General features: G+C 39.5%; 4 protein-coding genes and 2 long non-coding RNA genes across 8 annotated transcripts; 3 read left to right on the top strand and 3 right to left on the bottom strand.

Moving 5' to 3' along the window:
* Window positions 1-639: 639 nt before the first annotated feature.
* On the bottom strand, window positions 640-6,100 carry LOC137586228 (uncharacterized). Its single transcript, XR_011033733.1, has 3 exons — window positions 6,069-6,100; window positions 796-1,348; window positions 640-726 (listed from the first exon to the last, which is right to left on the bottom strand). It is a non-coding gene; the product is annotated as an uncharacterized lncRNA (long non-coding RNA).
* On the top strand, window positions 3,456-8,977 carry LOC137586225 (uncharacterized). Of its 2 annotated transcripts, none has more exons than XM_068302227.1 (6): window positions 3,456-3,590; window positions 7,043-7,433; window positions 7,633-7,749; window positions 8,136-8,437; window positions 8,504-8,663; window positions 8,730-8,977. In XM_068302227.1, the coding sequence occupies exons 2-6, from the start codon at window positions 7,225-7,227 to the stop codon at window positions 8,890-8,892; spliced, it is 951 nt and encodes a 316-aa protein (XP_068158328.1). In that variant the 5' UTR covers window positions 3,456-3,590; window positions 7,043-7,224; the 3' UTR covers window positions 8,893-8,977. The 2 variants fall into 2 exon arrangements, with proteins under 2 accessions (XP_068158328.1, XP_068158330.1); XM_068302229.1 differs by having other exon boundaries at window positions 3,504-3,528.
* LOC137586227 (uncharacterized) lies at window positions 6,097-6,966 on the bottom strand. The gene is made up of 3 exons (XR_011033732.1): window positions 6,904-6,966; window positions 6,512-6,818; window positions 6,097-6,424 (listed from the first exon to the last, which is right to left on the bottom strand). It is a non-coding gene; the product is annotated as an uncharacterized lncRNA (long non-coding RNA).
* Window positions 8,978-9,506: 529 nt separating the features above from the next.
* On the bottom strand, window positions 9,507-14,073 carry LOC137586226 (type-1 angiotensin II receptor-associated protein). Of its 2 annotated transcripts, XM_068302230.1 has the most exons (4): window positions 13,340-14,036; window positions 12,742-12,888; window positions 10,070-10,139; window positions 9,507-9,919 (listed from the first exon to the last, which is right to left on the bottom strand). In XM_068302230.1, exons 1-4 carry the CDS (start codon window positions 13,385-13,387, stop codon window positions 9,702-9,704), a joined length of 483 nt encoding a protein of 160 aa, XP_068158331.1. In that variant the 5' UTR covers window positions 13,388-14,036; the 3' UTR covers window positions 9,507-9,701. The 2 variants fall into 2 exon arrangements, with proteins under 2 accessions (XP_068158331.1, XP_068158332.1); XM_068302231.1 differs by lacking the exons at window positions 9,507-9,919; window positions 10,070-10,139 and adding an exon at window positions 10,378-10,503 and having other exon boundaries at window positions 13,340-14,073.
* A 452-nt stretch (window positions 14,074-14,525) lies between these two features.
* LOC137586241 (uncharacterized) lies at window positions 14,526-15,626 on the top strand. Its single transcript, XM_068302249.1, has 2 exons — window positions 14,526-14,738; window positions 14,808-15,626. The coding sequence occupies exons 1-2, from the start codon at window positions 14,643-14,645 to the stop codon at window positions 15,498-15,500; spliced, it is 789 nt and encodes a 262-aa protein (XP_068158350.1). The 5' UTR covers window positions 14,526-14,642; the 3' UTR covers window positions 15,501-15,626.
* Window positions 15,509-18,843, top strand: MFS10 (major facilitator superfamily transporter 10). The gene is made up of 3 exons (XM_068302248.1): window positions 15,509-15,569; window positions 16,574-17,104; window positions 17,215-18,843. The coding sequence occupies exons 2-3, from the start codon at window positions 16,918-16,920 to the stop codon at window positions 18,765-18,767; spliced, it is 1,740 nt and encodes a 579-aa protein (XP_068158349.1). The 5' UTR covers window positions 15,509-15,569; window positions 16,574-16,917; the 3' UTR covers window positions 18,768-18,843.
* The last annotated feature ends 1,618 nt before the right edge of the window (window positions 18,844-20,461 follow it).

Genomic DNA, 20,461 nt, shown 5'->3' with positions numbered 1-20,461 from the left:
CATCTATTAATAATTTACTTAGCTTTGCCTTTGTTTATATTAACCATTAGAAGTGAGCACCTTTCGAGTCATCTCGGAGTAAATCAAACTCCTTACGATCGTAGACAAACTCTCTCCCCTTCCGACCCAAATCTGAAGTTAGTCAAGTTAGTTTCAGTTAAAATTTTTTTTTTTACGATTTTTTTACATTGCTCAAGTGTGATTAATAATTTTGAATGGATTCCAAATGTGTGGGGTAGTAAAATGAAAATTACATACATAATTTACATTACATAATTTCAAAAGAAAACAAAGATAATAACGATGATGATGGTTTCTGGTAAATTCTTAATAGAAACGTTTGATCTTCTTCGTCAATTTTATTTTGGGGTACGTAGCCTCACGAACCATGACTGGAATACGCGAGTTCTGATCGTCGTTGGAGCTGCTCGACTTGCCCTTCGCATCAAAGAAATCAAAATCAGTCTTCATTTTAGCAAAGGTCGGCTTGGTTGTGGGATCCGACAAAGTCTCCCATTCGGTGTCGTCCAGCTGCTCCTCCGACTGTGGAGCATCGTTGTGGACGCACATGGAAAAGTGCTTCTCCTTCAATGAGACTGAAGTCTGGGCCGAAATCGTGCGTTGATTTCCGGCCGATACGGCATCCTGGTTCTGGTCAAGTTCTACTACGGACATACGGTTCATCTGGAACCAGAAGCTCCTCCTTATGTTGATTTGTTTCCCTGTCTGCAACAAATAGCAAATTTGTGTCATTCCTCTCTGTCTCTCTCGCTCTCTCTCTCTCTTTGCACTTACCCACTGCTTATATATCTCAAAGACGATCCAGGCAAATACGAATCCGAATACGAATATGTATCCGAATACGTACCGAGTCGTCTCGCCATCAAAGTGTGCTAGTTTGAACCAGCATTTCTCCAGGATATCCTCAGCTTCTTCAATAAAGGACTGCCACCGCGGTTTCGGTTCTGACTCCACAGCGCTTTGAAAAACTGAGAAAAGGGTTAAACATTTTAGAAAATATATATTTTAGTTTGTGTTTTTCAGATTTTTCTCTGCTGGTTCCTTGACTATGAATGAATATTTTTTTCTGGCATGCCTTGGGGTAAACACTTTTTGGTCATAAACCAGCCTACTTGGATGATGTTTGGTTTTTTTTCGGCCTTAAAATTGTTTTTCCCTCTAGTCATCCGCATACTTGAAATCCGAAGGAACAAAATTATACAGAGTTGGTCTTATGATCCATGAGGTGGTCCATGCAGGGAAGGGCAACTCCTGGCCCAATCCTGTCTATTAAGGGTTGAATCCGTATGTACTTATTGGACAAGATGAATAATCGCACCAAAGATAACTGAGAAAAATCAAAAATATCGACAGACAAACACATCGTTTAATAATTTACTTAGCTTTGCTTTTGTTTATATTATATATATTAATATATTAATTTTGGTCAGAAGTGTGCAACGCATAGAAGAAAGCATTTCTTGATCAGAGTCACCGTTTTTCGCCGTAATCCTATGGGTGCTATAAGATATAGTCACCCAATCTTGATCAAATTTGGCACAGTCGTTTATAGGCGTAATAAATAGTTATTGTTATTGAGAAAAATCACTGTTCGTGACTTTGGGGTTTGTATGGGAGCTATATGATATAGTGGTCCGATCCGGCTGAATCCGAGATGTACAACCCCTGCAAAATACAAGCCTACGTGCAAAATTTCAGCTTCAGGGTGCAGAAACTTCGTCGAGTTCTGTTTGGCTTCCGTGATGATTTGGGATCGTTTATATAAGTCGGTGACTTTTGTCCGCCATCACTTTAGTAGCCCTAACGTCTGTTGGCCAGTTGCTTGTCTGGCCTTTTTGGTGCCGGTAAGTCTAACTACTTTTAATTGTATTTTTTATACATTTGTTTTTTATCTGCTTTGTTTGAAAGTTTTCACTTTTTTATTTGTCATTTAGTTTTTTTTTTTTTGTTTTTGGTTGCGCCAGGGCGACATTGGAAAAGTTGATTGGTTTTGTTTTCACTTAAATGGACAGTTCGCTTCCCCAGAAAAAGCAAGAAACAAAAAACGAGAAGTCAAAGACAAAACAAGTTGGCCGCTGAGCAATTGCGCTGAATGCAACTTAACTTCAAAATAAATGGGTCAGGCCAAAAAGCCAGCTTTTCCATTGCTCAATACAGACCGCCCCCACACACACGAGCACAAACACACACACACACACACATTCGAACACACTCTTTTAGCGCGACAGAGATGATGCCCAAGTAAAGCTGTCCAAAAGTTGCAATGCTGGCTGACGTACCCTATAAACTTCACTGCAACGGGTATATGAGTGCACACATGTATGTACATATGTACATTGTACATACCTAGATGAAAGGCAACACCAGAAAGATGCATACTATCTAACTTTAGTGTATTAGTGTAATTGTGGGTTGGAGCTTTTTCGATATATGTATCTACAATTTCTTCAAAACTTTCAAGTCCAAACATATAAACGTCCTAAATTCATGACCACCACTGTTCATTTGGGACATCAACCTTTTTTCTTAAAACCTAAACCTCAAATATTCCAATTTGTTCACCTTTATTAAATCCACCAAGATGCATTTCTTGGCGTTGTTTTAAGTATATGACTAATTAAAGTTAAATTACAATTCCATTTCAAATACATTAGAATAGAGTTTAAATTCCCATGGAATGCAGCGGGGGTTTTTTTTTGTTTTGGAAATCTAATGAATATTAGACACATAAACTCTTATTACTGTTATGAAGAAAAGAAGATAGTTAAGGACTACGCTGGACTATCGTGACCCAGTTTTGGCCAAATAGTAGACTGTGTCTAGTGACCCATATATTCCTTTATCAATTGTTTTGGCTCAATTGGGGGAATCAAGGCCATTCGTTTGAGAGCTTTTGGGTCGAGAATTCTTCTTAAGTTCTGCGAGTGTTTTAGAAACTAATGATGCAGTTCGATTCACAGGAACCGAAATATTGTGAAACTACATATGCCTTTTGATAGATAGATAACGCATTAATCGAAATTGTGCGATCACTTGGAAGATTCACTAGTTCGGGAAATAATAAGATAAAAAAGATTGGGGTTGTCTATCCCCAGACTCCCCTATGGATCCGTCCATGATCCGTCCACCATCGAGATGGATCGTTTCTCATAATTTGGATACAGTTAAAGGTAAGGTATTAACTTGGTCGGTTCCGCATGATCGAGCGATAAAGTTTTCAACCTTTTCACAGGTTTTCGTCGTTCTTCGTCACGGCGTGCCGCAGCGTTGGCCGATTTGCCGACTCGCGACGCGACTCTCTGTTGTCGTCGGTTTGCTTCTGGGCCCGGCTCTAGCGTTGGCTCTGTTTGCTGTGTGCTGTGTGTTGTGTGTGTCTCTTGGCCTGGCTTAGAGGGGTTTTGTTTTTGCTTTGATCGATCAGTTGCTAACTTACGGCGGCAGCGAACAGTTTTGCGAATGCGCAGACGCGCCATCCGTTTCGACGTCGACTACCACGACTAAATATATGTACATACATACATATACATATATATATATATTTAGTTAATGTTTTTTTGTTGTTGTTTGTGGTTAGTGATAATTTTGTTTTTCTGTTTTGGTTTTGTTTTTTTTTTTTTGAAGCTAAAAAGTGAAACTGACCTCCAGCACTTTTGCAAGTTTTTCGAGTCGTTTGTGTGTGTGTGTGTGTTTGTTGTGAAAAAGTAAATGGCAGTAAATGTTTAAATATTTATAATTGGTTAAGAAAAACAACAAGATGAAAATGAAATGTGGCGCGCAAGTTCAAAAGTTCACATCAAATGGATTTCGAAATGAAGTTTTGCCCTTTTATGGACAACACAACCCACTTTAAGTTGGATTCCATGCCAACTACCAACTACCAACTGGCACGGAGAGATGCAACTTTTGTCAACAGACTTCTCTTAACTAAATGTTGCTTCTTCCCATTATTATTAGCGATAGCATGTGAAAAATTGTACGTCTTCTCCTCGTCTTTCTGTGGCGCTCGTTTTGGCGTTGAGTGATCATGATCAGGGCGAGAGCTTCACTACTCCAGAGTCTAGAGTCTAGACTCTCGAGGTGTCCACACGCCATTCGGGAAGGGGGGAGGCATCTGCAACGTGCCGCTGCTGCTGCTGCTTCTTTCTTTAATCACCATCATCAGGTGGGGATCAAAACTGGAGCAAATTAACCAAGATTAAGCCCACAATTAGGCGCCCAATGTGAAAGTTAAAACGCGAACTTGGAAACCAGTTAGTTGTTCGCTGCTGCTGCTGTTGTTGCTGTTGCCGTTGATTTTGTGGCGGTTTCATTTGGAGTAGCCAGCACTTTTACTGCACACATATGTACATACATAAGTATGTATGTATGTACATATGTATATATTGGCCATCAAGCAAAAACAGAAGAAGAAGAGCTCACTTAATTTGTGTTGTTTCTTGTGTTGTCTAAACGCTTCACTGACCTAGGCCACAGATAACATTTGGTTTCTTTCCCCTTTTTGTTTTTGCACTCTTTGAACTTGGCAGCATTGAGAAAGCCATGCCCAAGACCAAGACCCAGACCCAGACCCAGTTCCATGTTACAGACCAACATAGGTGAAGTTCAAATGAGCCAAGTTTCGTTTTCCATTGCTTTTCGTTTAGTTTCTTTCTTTTTTTTTTTTATCGTTGGTGGCGTAGTTAAAGTTAGAGCAATAAGGAAGTCGTCTGTCTTCTTAATGACTCTTGATAGCAATAATCTGACAATCTTAGGAGCAGCAGCATCGTCATCATCATTATTATTATCGTCGTCATCCTCATTAATTGCCAATGCTATCAGCGATGAAAACGTTTAGAAATTTCGAGAGTAAATACATTTCACTCGTCGACGTTGTTGGGTGTTTTGTCGATGAATTGACACAAATCTAGTGGTTGAAACTGATTGAATAACCCATTAAGACTAGCTGAACAATAGATTCATGGTTCGATTCACAACCAAAGCTGAAGTACAATGCATTCCGTTTCGGTTTTAGGTCTATCTTCATTCAACTACATGGAGATAATGCTAATGTGGAATACAATGGTCCAAACATCCCACATCCCATCATGTATGACATCCCAACTGTGACATCTCTGGACACAAAATGAATCCCATTTTAAAGGGACCCTATATGTAACAGATATAGCAGTTCGATCTTTACAACTTTTGCGTTGTTTAGAAAAAGATCTTTTTTACCGAAATTATATTAAAAAAATACAGTTTTAAGTCTAGATTAATTGTAGCCGTGTATTTCATTCTCCCTTGGCAGAAATGTCTGAGATTTCGAATAATACTTTTAGGGTTCTTTTTCACAATACATTTTGTCCCTGAATTCTATTTCGAATACTGCTAAGAATACTCAATACATATGAGATCTCACTGAGGTGAGGATTGATTGAGAAAGTGTTGCCAGATTGACTTAGATCTAGCGTGTGAAGGAATGTTTTTATCGAGTAGTGAGCTTTTACCTGTATTATTTCAAGAGATCAGACGGATGAGTAGAGTCAACATATTAGGGTTGGGTCCGAAGGCTTATTGCGAAACATACATATCTTACTCATCATGTTGTCATTGTCGTCTGTATTATCAACACTTGCATGTTTGCTCACAGTTTCCATAAATTCGGCTAAAACAACAATAAGCACAATGAAAACACTTTCACTGTAGTCGACCAACCACAGTGGGCACCTACGTACCTACCTAGATATGTACATATGTATGTATGATGTATGTACATATGTAGGTAGGTGGGTATCGTTTGTTCCCCCGGTTGCTCCGGTTTGACCGACTCACCATATTTTCTTGCGTAAACTCTTGTGGGTTGTTTCAAAATATGAGCCATGAAAATAATAAAAAAAAAAAAATAATAATAAAAACGTAACGGCGACAAAAAAAACAAATACTACATACCATAATATATATGTATATATATGTATACATACATATATGTACATATAAGTATGTTTGTATGTGTTTATTATAATAAATAATCATGTTTTTTCCTTTTTGTAAGGCGCCAACTCACGTACCACAACTTTATTAACATGTTCGTGCGTGTCGACTATTCCATTTCGAATTTAATTGAGTTAATGGAGAAAGGGAGAGAGATTGAGCAAGAAGAAGAAAAAAAGAGAGCATGAAAGCAGGACTTAAAGGTTAGGCCAATTAGTTAAAACAATTTTTTAAATTTTAAAATATGCTTTTTAGATACATAGAAACTGATCCGATCAGAAGAGTTGAGACTATACACACATATGTACATATGTATTCCCAAGCAAAAGGAGAGTGTGCCGAATGTTTGCCAAGTCCTTTCTCCCATATTGGTTGTCATGATGAGGGTCTCCTGAATACCATATGGTTCTTTGTGGCGTTGCCAGATCAGTAACTGCAATAATATGCAAAGGCCTTTCACACGATGTAATTATTTCGAAAGATCAAAGACGACCAATTAAGGCCTAGTGGGTAAACTCGCCTTTTCAATCTCTGACCACATTGCGTATACTTGATGTAATTTTGGTTTTCGTTAGTTAATAGACAGTTGCACTACAGATTGCAGCTTAGTGTGTGGGGAGAAGTGTGGTGGGGCCAGGGGGAGGCAGTTTTGCTAGTTAAGTGGTCAATTTAGCCATTGTTTGGACTAGAAGGCTATTTGGCAGTGCGGTTTTTGGCCCCATTCCCGGTCACGGGCACGAGCACGAACATACACAAGACAATGGGAATACTGACAGGTGATTCGCCTGTTGGTTACTGGTGCGACGAGCCTTCTCGGATTTTAGCAGCTGAAAGCAAATAAATGAAAATGAATAAGTAATGGCGAATGTGTGCTCAAACAAAAGGGGTTGGGTCAATGGTATCGACGCCTACAGCTTTAAACACGCAGTCACTAGTGCTTTTAGTTCAGCACCGACCTGACCCGACTCGACCCGGTCTCACCGAATGAATGAGCGTGCCGGTTGGCTGATTAATTAACCAAGAAACTTTCTCCGAATCCTTCTATCGGCAGGTAGGCGAACAGGCAGGCAGGCAAGCAGGCAATCAGGCGAGTCGCAGCCAATCCGTTGCCATCGCCAGTGTCCAGTTTACAGTTCCCCAGTGATGCCATAACCACACACAAACACACACACCCATACACACACACCCACATATTATTTACTCCAATTCGAAATCCAAGGCGGCTCAACCACAATGCGTCACAATCTTTGGCTCAAAAGGCGGCTGCAGTTACTCGCATCGATGCTGCTCTGCGCCCTACTTGGCTACCTTACCTCAGCGGCCGTGGCCAAGCCGACGCTATCGTTTAGCCTGCCCCAGGGACTACAGGGATTCCCCTCAATACAATCCTTTACACAGCAAATCATCGAACAGCGTAGCGTGAGGCAAATGAAGACATACAGGTGAGTCCCAGGGTAAACTTTAGCCGGACCACTTGGTAGGCATCTCTCGTCCGCATTCAAATTCCATTCAGTTAGTTTCACTGAGCATTGCCATGGACATCACGTACATGCAAAGTTTTAGTGGCTGGTGAATTGACTGGCCCTGTGCCAATAATGGTCTAACACCCACTCTCTGTTTGCCCTCTCTCCATCTGGCCAGTGGGAAGCGTGTGAGCAACGATTCACTCATTATGATATACTATCACGATCTGACAATAGCTGTCACAGAGCTGGGGCCCCAGAAGCTGCTACTGGGCTGCGAACTCATCGAAATCTAGTGAGTATACCTTTTTCAATATACATATCCATCTATCTATAGAAGGTATATCAAGGTTTTGCGGAAGCTATAACTTGATGCGATTTAATTTTCAAACAATGGATCATCAAAACCAAAGATATAGAGGAAGGCCGGGTACACCCAAGTGTACATTTATTGCATCGTTCTGACATATTTCCTCAAACAAACCATTCACACTCGAGTACTTAGGAGTCTCCTGGCGTATTTTTTTCTTGGCACGTACTCACGTACTCGGAATTCCGGAATCTACAAGAATCAATTGCTAGGTTATTTGTAAAGCAATTCTAAGAGACAAAGAAAATATCTATATTGTCCAATATATTGGTCATTTCGTTGACTTGATTTTATTTCATTCTTGACTTCAGCAATGACAAGGAGGGTAAAATGCTACTCGAAGGTCTCTCCCACTACAATCGGCCGCTTGAGATCAAATTCAATGAAATGCTCAAGCTAATGAATCAATGTGAGCAAGTGGATAAACTAACCTATGCATCCCAGCATCGTGGCAAAGCGGAAAATGGTAACGAGAGAAGTAGTAGTGGCAGCTCCGGGACCAGCACCAGCTCCAGCTCCAGCTCCTCCACTTCATCCAATGATGGGGCCCTCAAATTGGCCTCAAATATATTTCCACGCAGTCCCTTCTCCCTGCTGAGTGGCATTATACCAGGTACGGATGCAAGATCCATAGTTTATTGAAAACAGCTAAGATCTTGTGTATATATACAATGTACAGGAACTAAATGGTGTGGCACTGGCGATATAGCTGAAACCTACAGTGATCTGGGCAGTGAGATGACCATGGATCGCTGTTGTCGCCAGCACGATCTGTGTCCGGTGAAGATACGAGCCTATCAAAAGAAATACGAGCTAATGAATGACTCGCTCTATACCAAGTAATTGTTTAAACACACACACACAGACGCAGAAAATTCACTTGCATTCCATTCGTTTTTGTGTAGATCACATTGCATCTGCGATGATATGTTGTTCTCATGCCTCAAGATGACCAACACCTCGGCCTCACAGCTAATGGGCTCCATCTACTTTAATCTGGTGCAAGTCCCGTGTCTGGATGGGCGAAGTAATCAATACAAGTTCCGTGCGGCTAAGGAAGGATTCTAGGCATGCTGCTATTGGATATACTGGTGGTCGGGGGGCGGATTTATTTATGGGGTGGGGCGGGTTTTTGTACATAGACCAGGCGAAAAACTAAAATGAAGATGGCCAAGACTAGTGCCAAGGCCAAGATGTTTTCAATTATTTATTTTCGTTCATTTTTTGTAATGTCTTTTTATTATTTTATGTATTATTTTTAAATATGCAATATAGATTTACATATATGCATACATGTATATAAATATAAAGTAGTTTTTCCTTTTGTTATAAATAAATATATATATATGTATTTATATATGTATATTAAAAAAAAATTTGATTAGCTGTTATTTAACTTTGTTTTTTCTTCCATTCTTTTCTGGTTCCATCTTTACTAACAAGTACAAATTCCGATTTCGATAATCAAGGCTGTTCTCGATTCCAACCAAATTTCGTCCCATCTGCCACTCCTGGAGATTTAAATTGTTTCGAGAACATATCGGGAATTGGGGAAACAACCCATTCCTGTGCCATTTTTTTTGACTTTTTCGCCCCTGTTTTGATTAGTCTGTTTTGCTTAAGCTTAATTGTACAATTGATAAAAAAAAGACAATAACCCATAAGAAAATAATAAGAATAGGTTTCACAATTATTTTGACATACATTTTTGACTTTTGTTAAGGGATCACAATGCAAAACAGATGTAAGATGTGAAAAAAAAAAAAGAACTTTTATTTGGGCGTCTTTTGTGATTTGAAGGTACTTGGAAGGGTTGTTGGTTGTTAAAATATATGTATCTATAAGTCAATTTGGTTTTATTTTGGTTACTTCTTGGCCTAGAAAATGCTGGCCACATTCGGCCCGGGCTGTGAATTGTTGGTCGGTGTCGGCTGTGTGGGCCGATCGATGTCCTGATAGCTGCGCTGCTGAGTTGTGGGGAAGACCGAACCCGTTTGCAGGGTGCCGCCGCGTGTGTTGAACTCTCGATACAACAAGGCCACGCTAACGGGTCGTAAAATCAGATTTATGATGCTAAACGTAATGGCCCAGCCATCTATTAAAAGAATGAAAGTGAAATGGAAAGAAAGTGTTGATTAAAATAAATTGGAAACTGAGAAATTTGGCAAGCTAATTGATTAACTTAATTAATTGATCAATGGACTAGCACGTCGGCCATGCGATGATCAAGCCATAAGCTACTTACTCATCGAACTGAAATAAACAATAATGAACACCAGATCAAAGAATATGCAAGATGCGTCAATGACGAGCGCCTGCAAAAAGATATAGATAATATGGATGATAAACGTGATAATGCTTGGAATAATAGCAGAGATGAACTAAGGTGGAGTAAGCTTTCAATTAAAGGGCAAGTTGGGGCTCTATCATAGAGCTTCTCAGAAAATCAATCTATTTAAATAATCATAATTAACTAATCAAATTTATACTTTTAAACAGGTTTGCATCGACTTAACACTAAATTTTGGAGTCAACTTAATGCCGAAAGTATAATTCAATTATTAAACGTTATTCCAAATTACTTGTATTCTTTTTGAAATGAGAAAATGATATATCCATATCAATCAATAACTTCATGTCTCCCAAAAAAACTGTAACTTCCCTTGACGAAGTAAGTTTCTGGAAAAATGTAAAGAATCACGACGAATGAACTTCAATTAAACTTAATGATTGGCCGTAAAATATGTATATATAACTATTGTTAATTTATAATATTTAAAACTACCAAAAATCGAGCCGAACGTCATGTAATTTTAAAAGGTTTTCATGTCCACAAAGTTCCCTAAGCAGCAAACTTCCCTAACAACTCCATAATTGTAATGATTTTTGTTTAAGAAACATTATCAGTTAATAATGGTTATTATTAAAGGTAAAAGTTTCAAAATTTTGCAATTTTCCCTCACTGTTTTAATTAAATGGGTCTGGTAATGGTAATTTGAAAGCATATCTCATTAGATTGCTCGTTCCATATCACTGGAACAGTTGGGCTGCAAAAATATATAGCATACTTATAGGCAATCGTTGAATATTTTTTGGAGGCAGTCATAAATAGATGTTTGGTTAGATTTTAACCGAGAGACTTATTTCTGGCGCTTCTCTTATTCGTTCCTTTTGGATATTTAATAAAGAATTAGTTTTATCGATTTTTCTATACAATCATTGTATTTATGTATATATATATATATATATATTTTGTAGTTTTATTGCCTGAATTCGGTGACCTGACCTGTCTACACACACAAACACACATCGAATTTTATTAGAAGGCAACAAGAACGTTTCACTTTGCATAGTTAAGTTGATTAAAAGGCGTTGCTAATGGCTTTCAAGGAAACAAAAGGCTTCCACTACAACTCTAACCAATTCTCGTTTTCCCCAAGTCCCAGGGTCCTATGTAACCCGTGCCATGTGTGTGAGTGACCGAAAGTGGGCCACTTTGATGGTTCGTTTGGCTCGTCGCGTGAGTTCCGACTGCTCTGAAGTCTGCATTTGGTCAGTGGTCCCTTTCTTGTGTATTTTTTCGGCTATTTCGACGGCTTTTCGGGGTAATGTCAAAGTTGAAAATGCCAGTAACTGGCTTTCTAACTAACTACACCTAAATCATCTATGAACACACGCACGGAGGCCATACACATACATAAGTAATAACTTTTAATGGCAAGCAAACAGTTACGTATATAGTATATCTATGTTATGTGTACATATACGAGCACACTATACACTATATAGTGTAGATGAATGGTCGAAACTGAAGCCAAAAGTAACTTTTTATTAGCATGCCTCCACGTGCTGGTAGAGTTCTTAAGAACTTTTGGTCAAATGGGTTTCAAAAACTTGTTCCAAAATGGCAACTTGATTGAGAAATATATGCATACCTACCTATATATTTGAACACTGATTTGGCTTGCGTACCTACAATGTATCTAATCTTATCCCAATTGTATGTTTCGCAATCCGTCAGTGGCAAATTAACACAGGCTGAATCTCTTTATTTATTATTATTAGTTCTACGCGAGAAGATGCAAGTGACTGGGTATTTGATCCAGTCCACGAGGAAATACATAGTTAATAATCACAAGGTGTTTTTGTTATTCGTTTGTTTGGGCAGTGAGAATATGTTTATTTATATGATAATTTGAATTTGAGACATTCGATAGAACCGGTTTTGTTTTTAGTAACTTTGACGGCGGTGTCAGCAGTTTTATACCCTGTAGGCTACTTAAAAGGGTATATTTATATCAGCAAAGGCAGATTTAGGGCTGTGATTTGGTCCTTAAAGTATGCAAATGGTGGAAGAAGTATTTCCATCATTGAAAGTTCCTATCACAAAGCCACATTTTTGATGGTTAAGTGTAGAGTATCTACCAGTCGATGTGGATTATCCAAAATACATTGTTTTGGGTTCTTATTTTTTTTTTTTTTTTTTGGCTTGCGATAAACAAGTGCAAGTCCCCAAAGAATTAAAATACAAAAATTATAGAAGAATTTGAAGTGAATTGTGGGTAGATCTGTATGTAAATACTGTATATATATACATACGTATAAGTATGTTACTTATCAGTAACATTGTCAGTACTTATGTGTGAGCGTGTGTGGAAGACTTTGATTGGCCGGGAACAGTGAGTCAGAACAGTCGCTGTAATAAATCTATTCAAAAAGCTGCGCTATTCATTGTTGTGCCACTTGTTGTGCCTCCTTGTTAAGCTGTCTCAATGTCACTTAGACGATCTCAAGAGTAAGTTCAACGGAATGCATGGAAACTAGGCGGCTCAGCTGATTTGAAAGCCCTTAAGTTTAATGAACTATGAGTAACTACATCTGAATGAGCATTTTGTATCCTTTCAACTTCGAACTCACCGTTTGCACAGATTCAATTGAATCCTTGCTGTGCATTGTCCAAAACAAGGCAATCATAAATAGGAAATTGGAGAACTCATAGCCTCCATGTCCCCAGTTGCCTAACATGGCATTCGTGATGAAGAAATAGTGCACAAAGGCAACTAGCTGCAAGAAAGAAGAAAGAAAGATAGACACAACGATCAATAGTTAGGAGTCAATGCACTTGGGAGTCTTGATTTATTTCAAAAGGAGCTTATGGGTTTTTAAGCGGATCGAAAATCGGCCTGACAGACGACCAGAGTATCAAATGAAGCCCCACGAAGGTACCGGACCCCCCCACGCATCCACCCTTACACCCCATTCACATCCCATAGTGTCGCCACAGTGTAACATAACTCAAGTCTGGAAGTTGCAAATTATTATGCAAAGATATCGTATGCCATTATTGCGGTTGCCGTCTGTCGATGGTCGATGGGGTAACCAGTTAACAAGATTTTGGGATGGCTAAAACAAATGCTAATCGACCTGGCGGATTAGCGACCGCGCCCCAGCTTCGTGACGTGGGCGTGACAGGGCGCGGGCATGGTGGGCGGTTTTGTATGCAGTTAATTCTCACCTTAACGCGGACAAATGGTGAACCCATCAGCTCATTGAGATCGGTCATTTTGGATAAAGTTGGATGATGTTCGGTCGCCCACACACAGACACAGCCAAATACTCAGATGTACACACACACACAGAGATACAAAGAACCTGTTACACGCTCTTGCAGTCCGACCAGCTGTTTTCACGGTATTATTAATTTCGTGTGTATGTGGGTTATGTATTTGACTGCGAAAAACGACGAATAAATTTTTGTGTTCTACTTTTTCTTGTTGCCAAATTGTTGTTTTTGTTAATTCTATTTTCACTTATGTATGTGTTTGTTTGCAATTCACTTTCAATTAGTTGAACGTACTCTAGGCATGCACACACAAACGCACTCACGCACGCACACACAGGGAGAAATAGAGATGCAATATGTAACTGTGTGTTAAAAGCGCACTTGTTGGTTTTCCCGGGAGGTAAATTATTTGAAATGTTTCAATAAATTTATAAAATATATAAGCAACAATGGACAATAGCACAATTTTAAAATACACACTTGTGTGGATATATATGTATGTATGTATGTATGTAAAATGGTTTAATAATTTTAACAATACGAACAAAAAAATGTAGTTATATAGTATAATGCAAAAGTGGCAATAAGAGCCGAGGAGCAACAGCGAACGAACAGCACACGAACGTTTTCAATTTAAATCTAAATCAAACTGTGCATGGGGCAGCGCCAAAAGACCCCAAGCGGTGGCGTAATGCCTTAGTTAGTTGTTTTTTTTCCATTTGTTATTGTTGGTGTTGTTTGTGTTTGCGGGAGGTGGCCGTTGAGAAAGAGAGAGAGTGAGCGGCAACGGGTATCAGGGTACCCAGCCTACAATTTGCATCTACATGCTATCTACGTGTAACGAAAACATACCCAATTGGAAGCAAACTCAAAAAAAATCGCAAGAAGTTTAAAATAAAATGAAAATATTTACCAAAACGTCTTTTACTAATCATAAGTACAATAAACTAATAGTACAAGTTTAATATTAGGCTAATGTGGTTACATTTAAACAGCTAGTTGCACCAATTTTCGAGCTAAAAGTTAAACGCAACTTCCAACGGGGCTAAATTGTCGCCACTGAGCAGAGTAAAATATGTAATTTTACACGTGTTAATCTTTATCTACATGGGCGATCGGCCGGTTTTGTGTGTGCGTGTGTGTGTTTACGTGCGTGTGAGCTGCTGATAACACGATCAGGTTAAGGCGTTAAAAACAATTTTTGTTGGCCCGTTTTTCGATTGGAAAAGATATTCCTCTGTGTAAACAACACGGCATGGCTCAAAATTCAACGGGAATTAAAGAATTAAGCCAGAAACCAGTGATCACTTGCAACATGGTTAAGGACCCGCAGTCCAATCTTGATTTCAAGGTGAAGTTCACAAGATAAAGAAATCAACATAACCTTGAGGCCCCAGTTTTTCATGTCCATATATTTCAGACGACAATGGATAATGCCAATGATGCTTCTACATTGAAGTGGAAGTCACCAAATCTGATGATCATATTTGAAGATGGGGATATCAACTCAGCCATGCATCATCTGCTGGACTCGCTGCACAATCCGTTCGAGGAGGGATCTGTGGCCACACTAGTAATCCAAGAGAGTGTTTTAGATCAGTTTGTGGGTCGTGTGGCGGAGCATTTTAAGGAATTGCCTTCAAAGGTGTCTAAACATCCAAATTATATACGAACATTGGCCAAGATCAAAGAACTGAAGGCCAAAGTAGTGACGGCCGCCGATAAGGAGAAGGTTCCGGCTAATGTGTCGCCAGTTTTGGTGTATGATTTTATTCAAAACTATTTGGGCGACGGACCAACTGGAGTGATAACACTTCATACTTTCCGCACACCCAAAGAGGTTGTCCAAATCATTGGCACTGAGACCCTGTCATATTCCGCTGTCAGCGTTTGGAATGAGAAATTAGCCTGCTCCTTTGAGCTAGTTTCTCTCCTCAAGCCTGAGATATGCCAGATAAATTGTTTCAAAGTAGATCTGCAACCGATTCAAGAAGCCTTCGATAGCAATCGCAATGATGTGTGCCTGGTCAAGAGTTACCACTATGAAAGCATTGTGCTGAATTCAAAGCGTCGGATTATAGTCTTCCCCGTGGGCACTATCTTTGCTAATTGACAGAGATTATTGAACTGAAACTAATGGAAACTGATACTGGAACAGGAACAGGAGATGCAACTAATTAAGGTGCTTAAAGTAGCTAGATTTTTTATATACATACGTGTTTTTTCTTTTTATACAAAACTCTGTTTTTCTTTTTATATACATTTTTTGAATACATGTTGCATGTGTAAAGAACAACTAAGAGAAATAGAGAGAGGGAGAGAGAAGGAGCGAAATGGAAGCGAGAAATTCGAGAGAGCCATTTGTTTGGCAGATTCCAACCTATTTAAAGTGAATAAGCGAATAAATCTGCAGATTTGAGGTCAGGAATGCCACGACACACATTCAACAGGAGAGTTTTGGTCTCTTATTGCTTCTTTCTTTATCCGCATCTAATTTAAGGCATGCGTAGATGCTGCATAACTTTTAGAGGCAAGAGTCTATGCACTTTGTGATCCGAGTAGTAAATGTTATAGATTCTGAACTAGGAGGACTTTTCTTAAGCTTTTTTAATGATATAACTTATACGACATGCCGAATATCAAAATACATATGTACATATGTATGTATGTATGTATTATGAGTTAGCAAGTGGCTAAAGAGTATGTAATATTCGGCGTTGTTTAATTTAAAACTTATCTTATAAGAGCTTTGTGCAGAAACGTTAATAATGACTGATAGGTTGTGGTATCTGTGTGTCTATAGGAAAAACATTTGCCATATCTTAGGTCTGCTTTAACCTAAGGTGTGTGTGTGTGAATGTACTAAGGTGTGTGTGTGTGTGGGAAGTAAATTGTAACTATAAAGTTGTATTTGTACTTTACAAATTCGCGCTGCTTGGCTCTGACTTTGCCGTTGAATGACGCAGTCCATTTGCTCATTTTGACGCTCTACTTTCACACTGTTGGGGCAAAAAGAGAGTGTTTGAATGGCATTAGAAACGCTGAGAGAGATAGACAGAACGAGAGAGGGCCAATGAGCAAGAGACAGAGAGAGAGAGAGAGAGACACAATGACTGGTTTCTTCATACTGATGTGTGTGCTTTTTTTTTTGTTGTTTTTATATTTTGTTCGGTTACTTTTGTTTAGATTTTGTTTTGTTGCTTGCTGGCAGTCGCTGCCGTTCCATCTGTTGGTGAGGAGTTCCAAGGCCCCGCATTTGTCCTCTGCTCTGTTTAGTTTGCTGCCAAAGACACAAACGACAACAAATTAATAATAACACAACAAAAAGAAAAACTAAAGAGAAAATGTGCTGACAGTTGCTTAAGACTAAACGAGAAGCAGCAAAAATCTAAAACTATCTGGGAAATCCCTTCCCATCTTCACCCCACCCCCCCACAAAACAAAAACATTATAAATCCCTACAAACTGCCCCATCCAACTAAACCACCTACCCAGTAGCAGAACATCATCATCAGCAGCAGCAGTGAGAAATGCCACCACACAAGTGGACAGATGAATCGCGCGATGCCTCCTGTTACTACGATGAGGATACACTTGGTCGTACCGCCGGGTCCTCGACAGACAATGATGACGACAACGAGGAGGCGGATGATGAACAGGAGGCGTTTTGTGCTGGCGATAGGCCACTAATTCGAGGCACTGCAGCGACTAATGAGGGTGAGTACAATAACCGTATATGTATGTAGATAACTTTATTTATCCATTATCTGTAACTATTAACCTTTATCCCGCTCTCTCTCTCTCTCTCTCTCTCTCTCTGCCTGTAGATTTCCCGCAGACGCGTCACGTTTTTGGTTTAATGGGTTTTCTTGGATTTGCTGTGGTCTATGCCATGCGAGTGAATCTATCGGTGGCCATAGTGGCAATGGTCAATCAGACAGCCATTCCTCATACGAATAACTCTGTGATGGATAACGATACCTGCCCAATACCACCTCCGCCACAGAATAGTAGCTCTAAACCGCCGCCAGAGGGCGAATTCATTTGGGATGAGGCCACACAGGGTCTGGTGCTTGGTAGCTTCTTTTACGGATATGTTCTAACCCAGGTACCTGGTGGCCGTATGGCCGAAGTGGTTGGTGGCAAACTGATCTATGGCTATGGTGTCCTCATTACGGCAATATTCACAATGCTTACGCCGCTGGCGGCTCGTTGGGATTTGCCGTTGCTGGTGCTGGTACGCATACTCGAAGGAATGGGCGAAGGCGTCACTTATCCGGCCATGCACGCCATGCTAGCCCATTGGATACCGCCGCTGGAGCGCAACAAGTTCGCTGCCATTGTCTATGCGGGGTCCAATATTGGGACTGTTATCTCGATGCCCCTGGCTGGATGGCTGTGCTCGTTGGACTTTCTGGGCGGTTGGCCATCGGCCTTCTACATATTTGGATTGCTGGGAATGCTTTGGTTTGTGTGCTGGATGTATTTGGTCTATGACAGTCCAAGTGTCCATCCACGCATCTCGCAGTCGGAGAGAGAATACATTAAGCGAAGTTTGCGTATGCAATGTAATCGACGCACCAATGCTATTGAAGCGCCGCTCGACCATGAGGCGGAAGAGGAGGAGGATGGGGAATCGTCGTCAGAAGAGGAGCATGAGGAGAGACAACAAGATGATGCAAGTGCATCAACAAATAATGTGCCCTGGCTTTCGCTGTTCACATCGGTGCCACTGTGGGCCATTCTTCTTACCCAATGTGGCCAGAGTTGGGCCTTTTATACCCAGCTCACAGAGCTTCCCACCTATATGGCCAACATACTGCATTTTGACATCCAATCCAATGCCATTTTGAACGCTGTGCCCCCTCTAACGGCCTGGTTCGTGGGCATTGCCTGTTCCGCGCTCGCTGATTGGATGCTGGCCAAGCGGTATATCACCCAAATTAATTCTTACAAGTTGTGGAACACTGTGGCATCGGTGGTGCCCTCGCTTGGTCTTATTGGCATCATCTATGTGGGCTGCGATTGGGTCTGGGTTACATTTATGTTGGCTGGAGTCGGCTCCTTTGGCGGAGCCGTCTATGCTGGCAACCAAATGAATCACATTGCCCTTAGTCCACGCTATGCTGGTACCATGTACGGCATAACCAACTCGGCGGCAAATATCTGTGGCTTCCTGGCCCCCTATGTGGTTGGCCTGATTATCAATCATCGTGAGACTTTAACCCAATGGCACATTGTCTTCTGGCTGGCCGCTGGTTTTAGTATAGCTGGCAATTTCATATATCTGATGTTTGCCAGCGCCGAGGAGCAGAGCTGGTCCCTGCCCATCTCGACCGGTGTCCGGCGGCGGCGTCGGCGGCGGTCAGTGCGCACCTAACTAAGACCAAATAATGTTATACACTTAGAGGATAAGCATGTGTGATAAATAACTATTATATACATACATATACATATATATAGATATACATATATATCTACGGTTTGATCATTTTCCTTCGGACGCAGTATTCCTGGAGGTGGTGGAGGCCTCTACAACGATCCTATATGTATCTTCACAGTTAACATGGACAATTTGTTGTTTTCTGGGCCTTTCTCCAGTTTGATTTACTTTTTTCTTTCCTATTTTGGATACCAATTCCTGTGGATAACTATGTTTTTTAGCTCCACGAATATTTACACATAGATATGTATATATACATATATATATACAAAAACATTCATAAAATTATATACAAATGGAAATATATATATATGTATATATTTACTGCTAAGTATTAAAACCGTTAAATATGTATATCAAAGAGCAAACTTAGTACCTTAAGCGTGCAGTAAATTCTCCACCTGAGACCTACTGCCGATTTGTATAAGTTTAGATTATATATTTGGATATTATATGTATTCAATGCATATGTATACGAATAAAAGGAAAAAGCACAAAAAAACATATCGCCCCACATACAGTTATTTCTCACTCCATTCGAAGGGGCGTTCTTTGTTTCCAATCTCATTTTAAATTTCGATTTGTGGAAATCAACTACATATGTATGACTCATTACCTAATGAAGGCCATCAAATATTGTGTGCCATTAATCCGGAAACTAAAAAACTTCATTATATATACAATGTTGAAAGTACATTTAAGAAAGTACCTACATTAGGGTGGCCCATATCTTGAGACCGATTCCAAATCGCCTTCCGATTGGAGAAACATCAGCACCATATTTTAGATACTTTAGACTGTAGGTATATCCTATGCAGATATCTTGATCCTACCTATAAAATTTCACGATAATTCATCGAAAACTCATTACAAATCGGTTGAAAATAGTTTCTAAAATTGGTCAAAAATTAAGTCAGTTAAAAAAAATTTAAAGAAATGATTTAAGTTCGATTTTCTGCACATCGATCATTTGGATTAATTTCCTTACATATATAGAGCAATGTTACTTCGGCGAGTTATCAACAAAGTAGTGCTATAACGTATACGCAGGGTGTACACACTAAGATACCAATTGCAAATAACACAGGCCGGCATGATTTTTGCTGACGTTAACTTGAGAGGTGTTCTTAACTAATTCGGGTACGCTGATTCTAACCGCATACTTGGTTTTTGTCCATCACATCTAGATTTTGTGAAATCTGGAGATCTGGGGTTGAAAAATAGGCACCCAAAAGTATACTATAGAAAGTTTAAACAAAAATTTTCAACTTTTTTTACGGATTTTAGAATATTTAGTGTAAGAAAATTAGTTCTTGTTTGCACATATAACTAATATACAATTTGTAAGACGCAGCAAATTCCCACAATTCTTTAAAATTTAAAAGCAGACAATTCTTGAAATCCCTATAGCATACTTTTTGGTTCAAATTTTACTCATTATAGAACCATATCCAAAGTGTATGATATTATGCCTTATAACAAAGGAATAACTTGATATTTTGTTAATTTCTTTTGAATCAAGCCTAATATATTAATAGGATAAAATAATAATGTTTTTGGTACAATATTATGCTTATATCATGGAAAAATATATTGCAAATTAGGTCATTTTGAATAATTTGAACGCATTT

The sequence above is a fragment of the Drosophila tropicalis genome, unplaced genomic scaffold, assembly GCF_018151085.1.
Source record: "Drosophila tropicalis isolate 14030-0801.00 unplaced genomic scaffold, ASM1815108v1 contig_952, whole genome shotgun sequence".
NCBI classification, from domain to species: Eukaryota; Metazoa; Arthropoda; class Insecta; order Diptera; family Drosophilidae; genus Drosophila; species Drosophila tropicalis.
The sequence above is the reverse complement of the archived record's forward strand: the minus strand, read 5'-3'. Positions and strand labels throughout refer to the sequence as shown.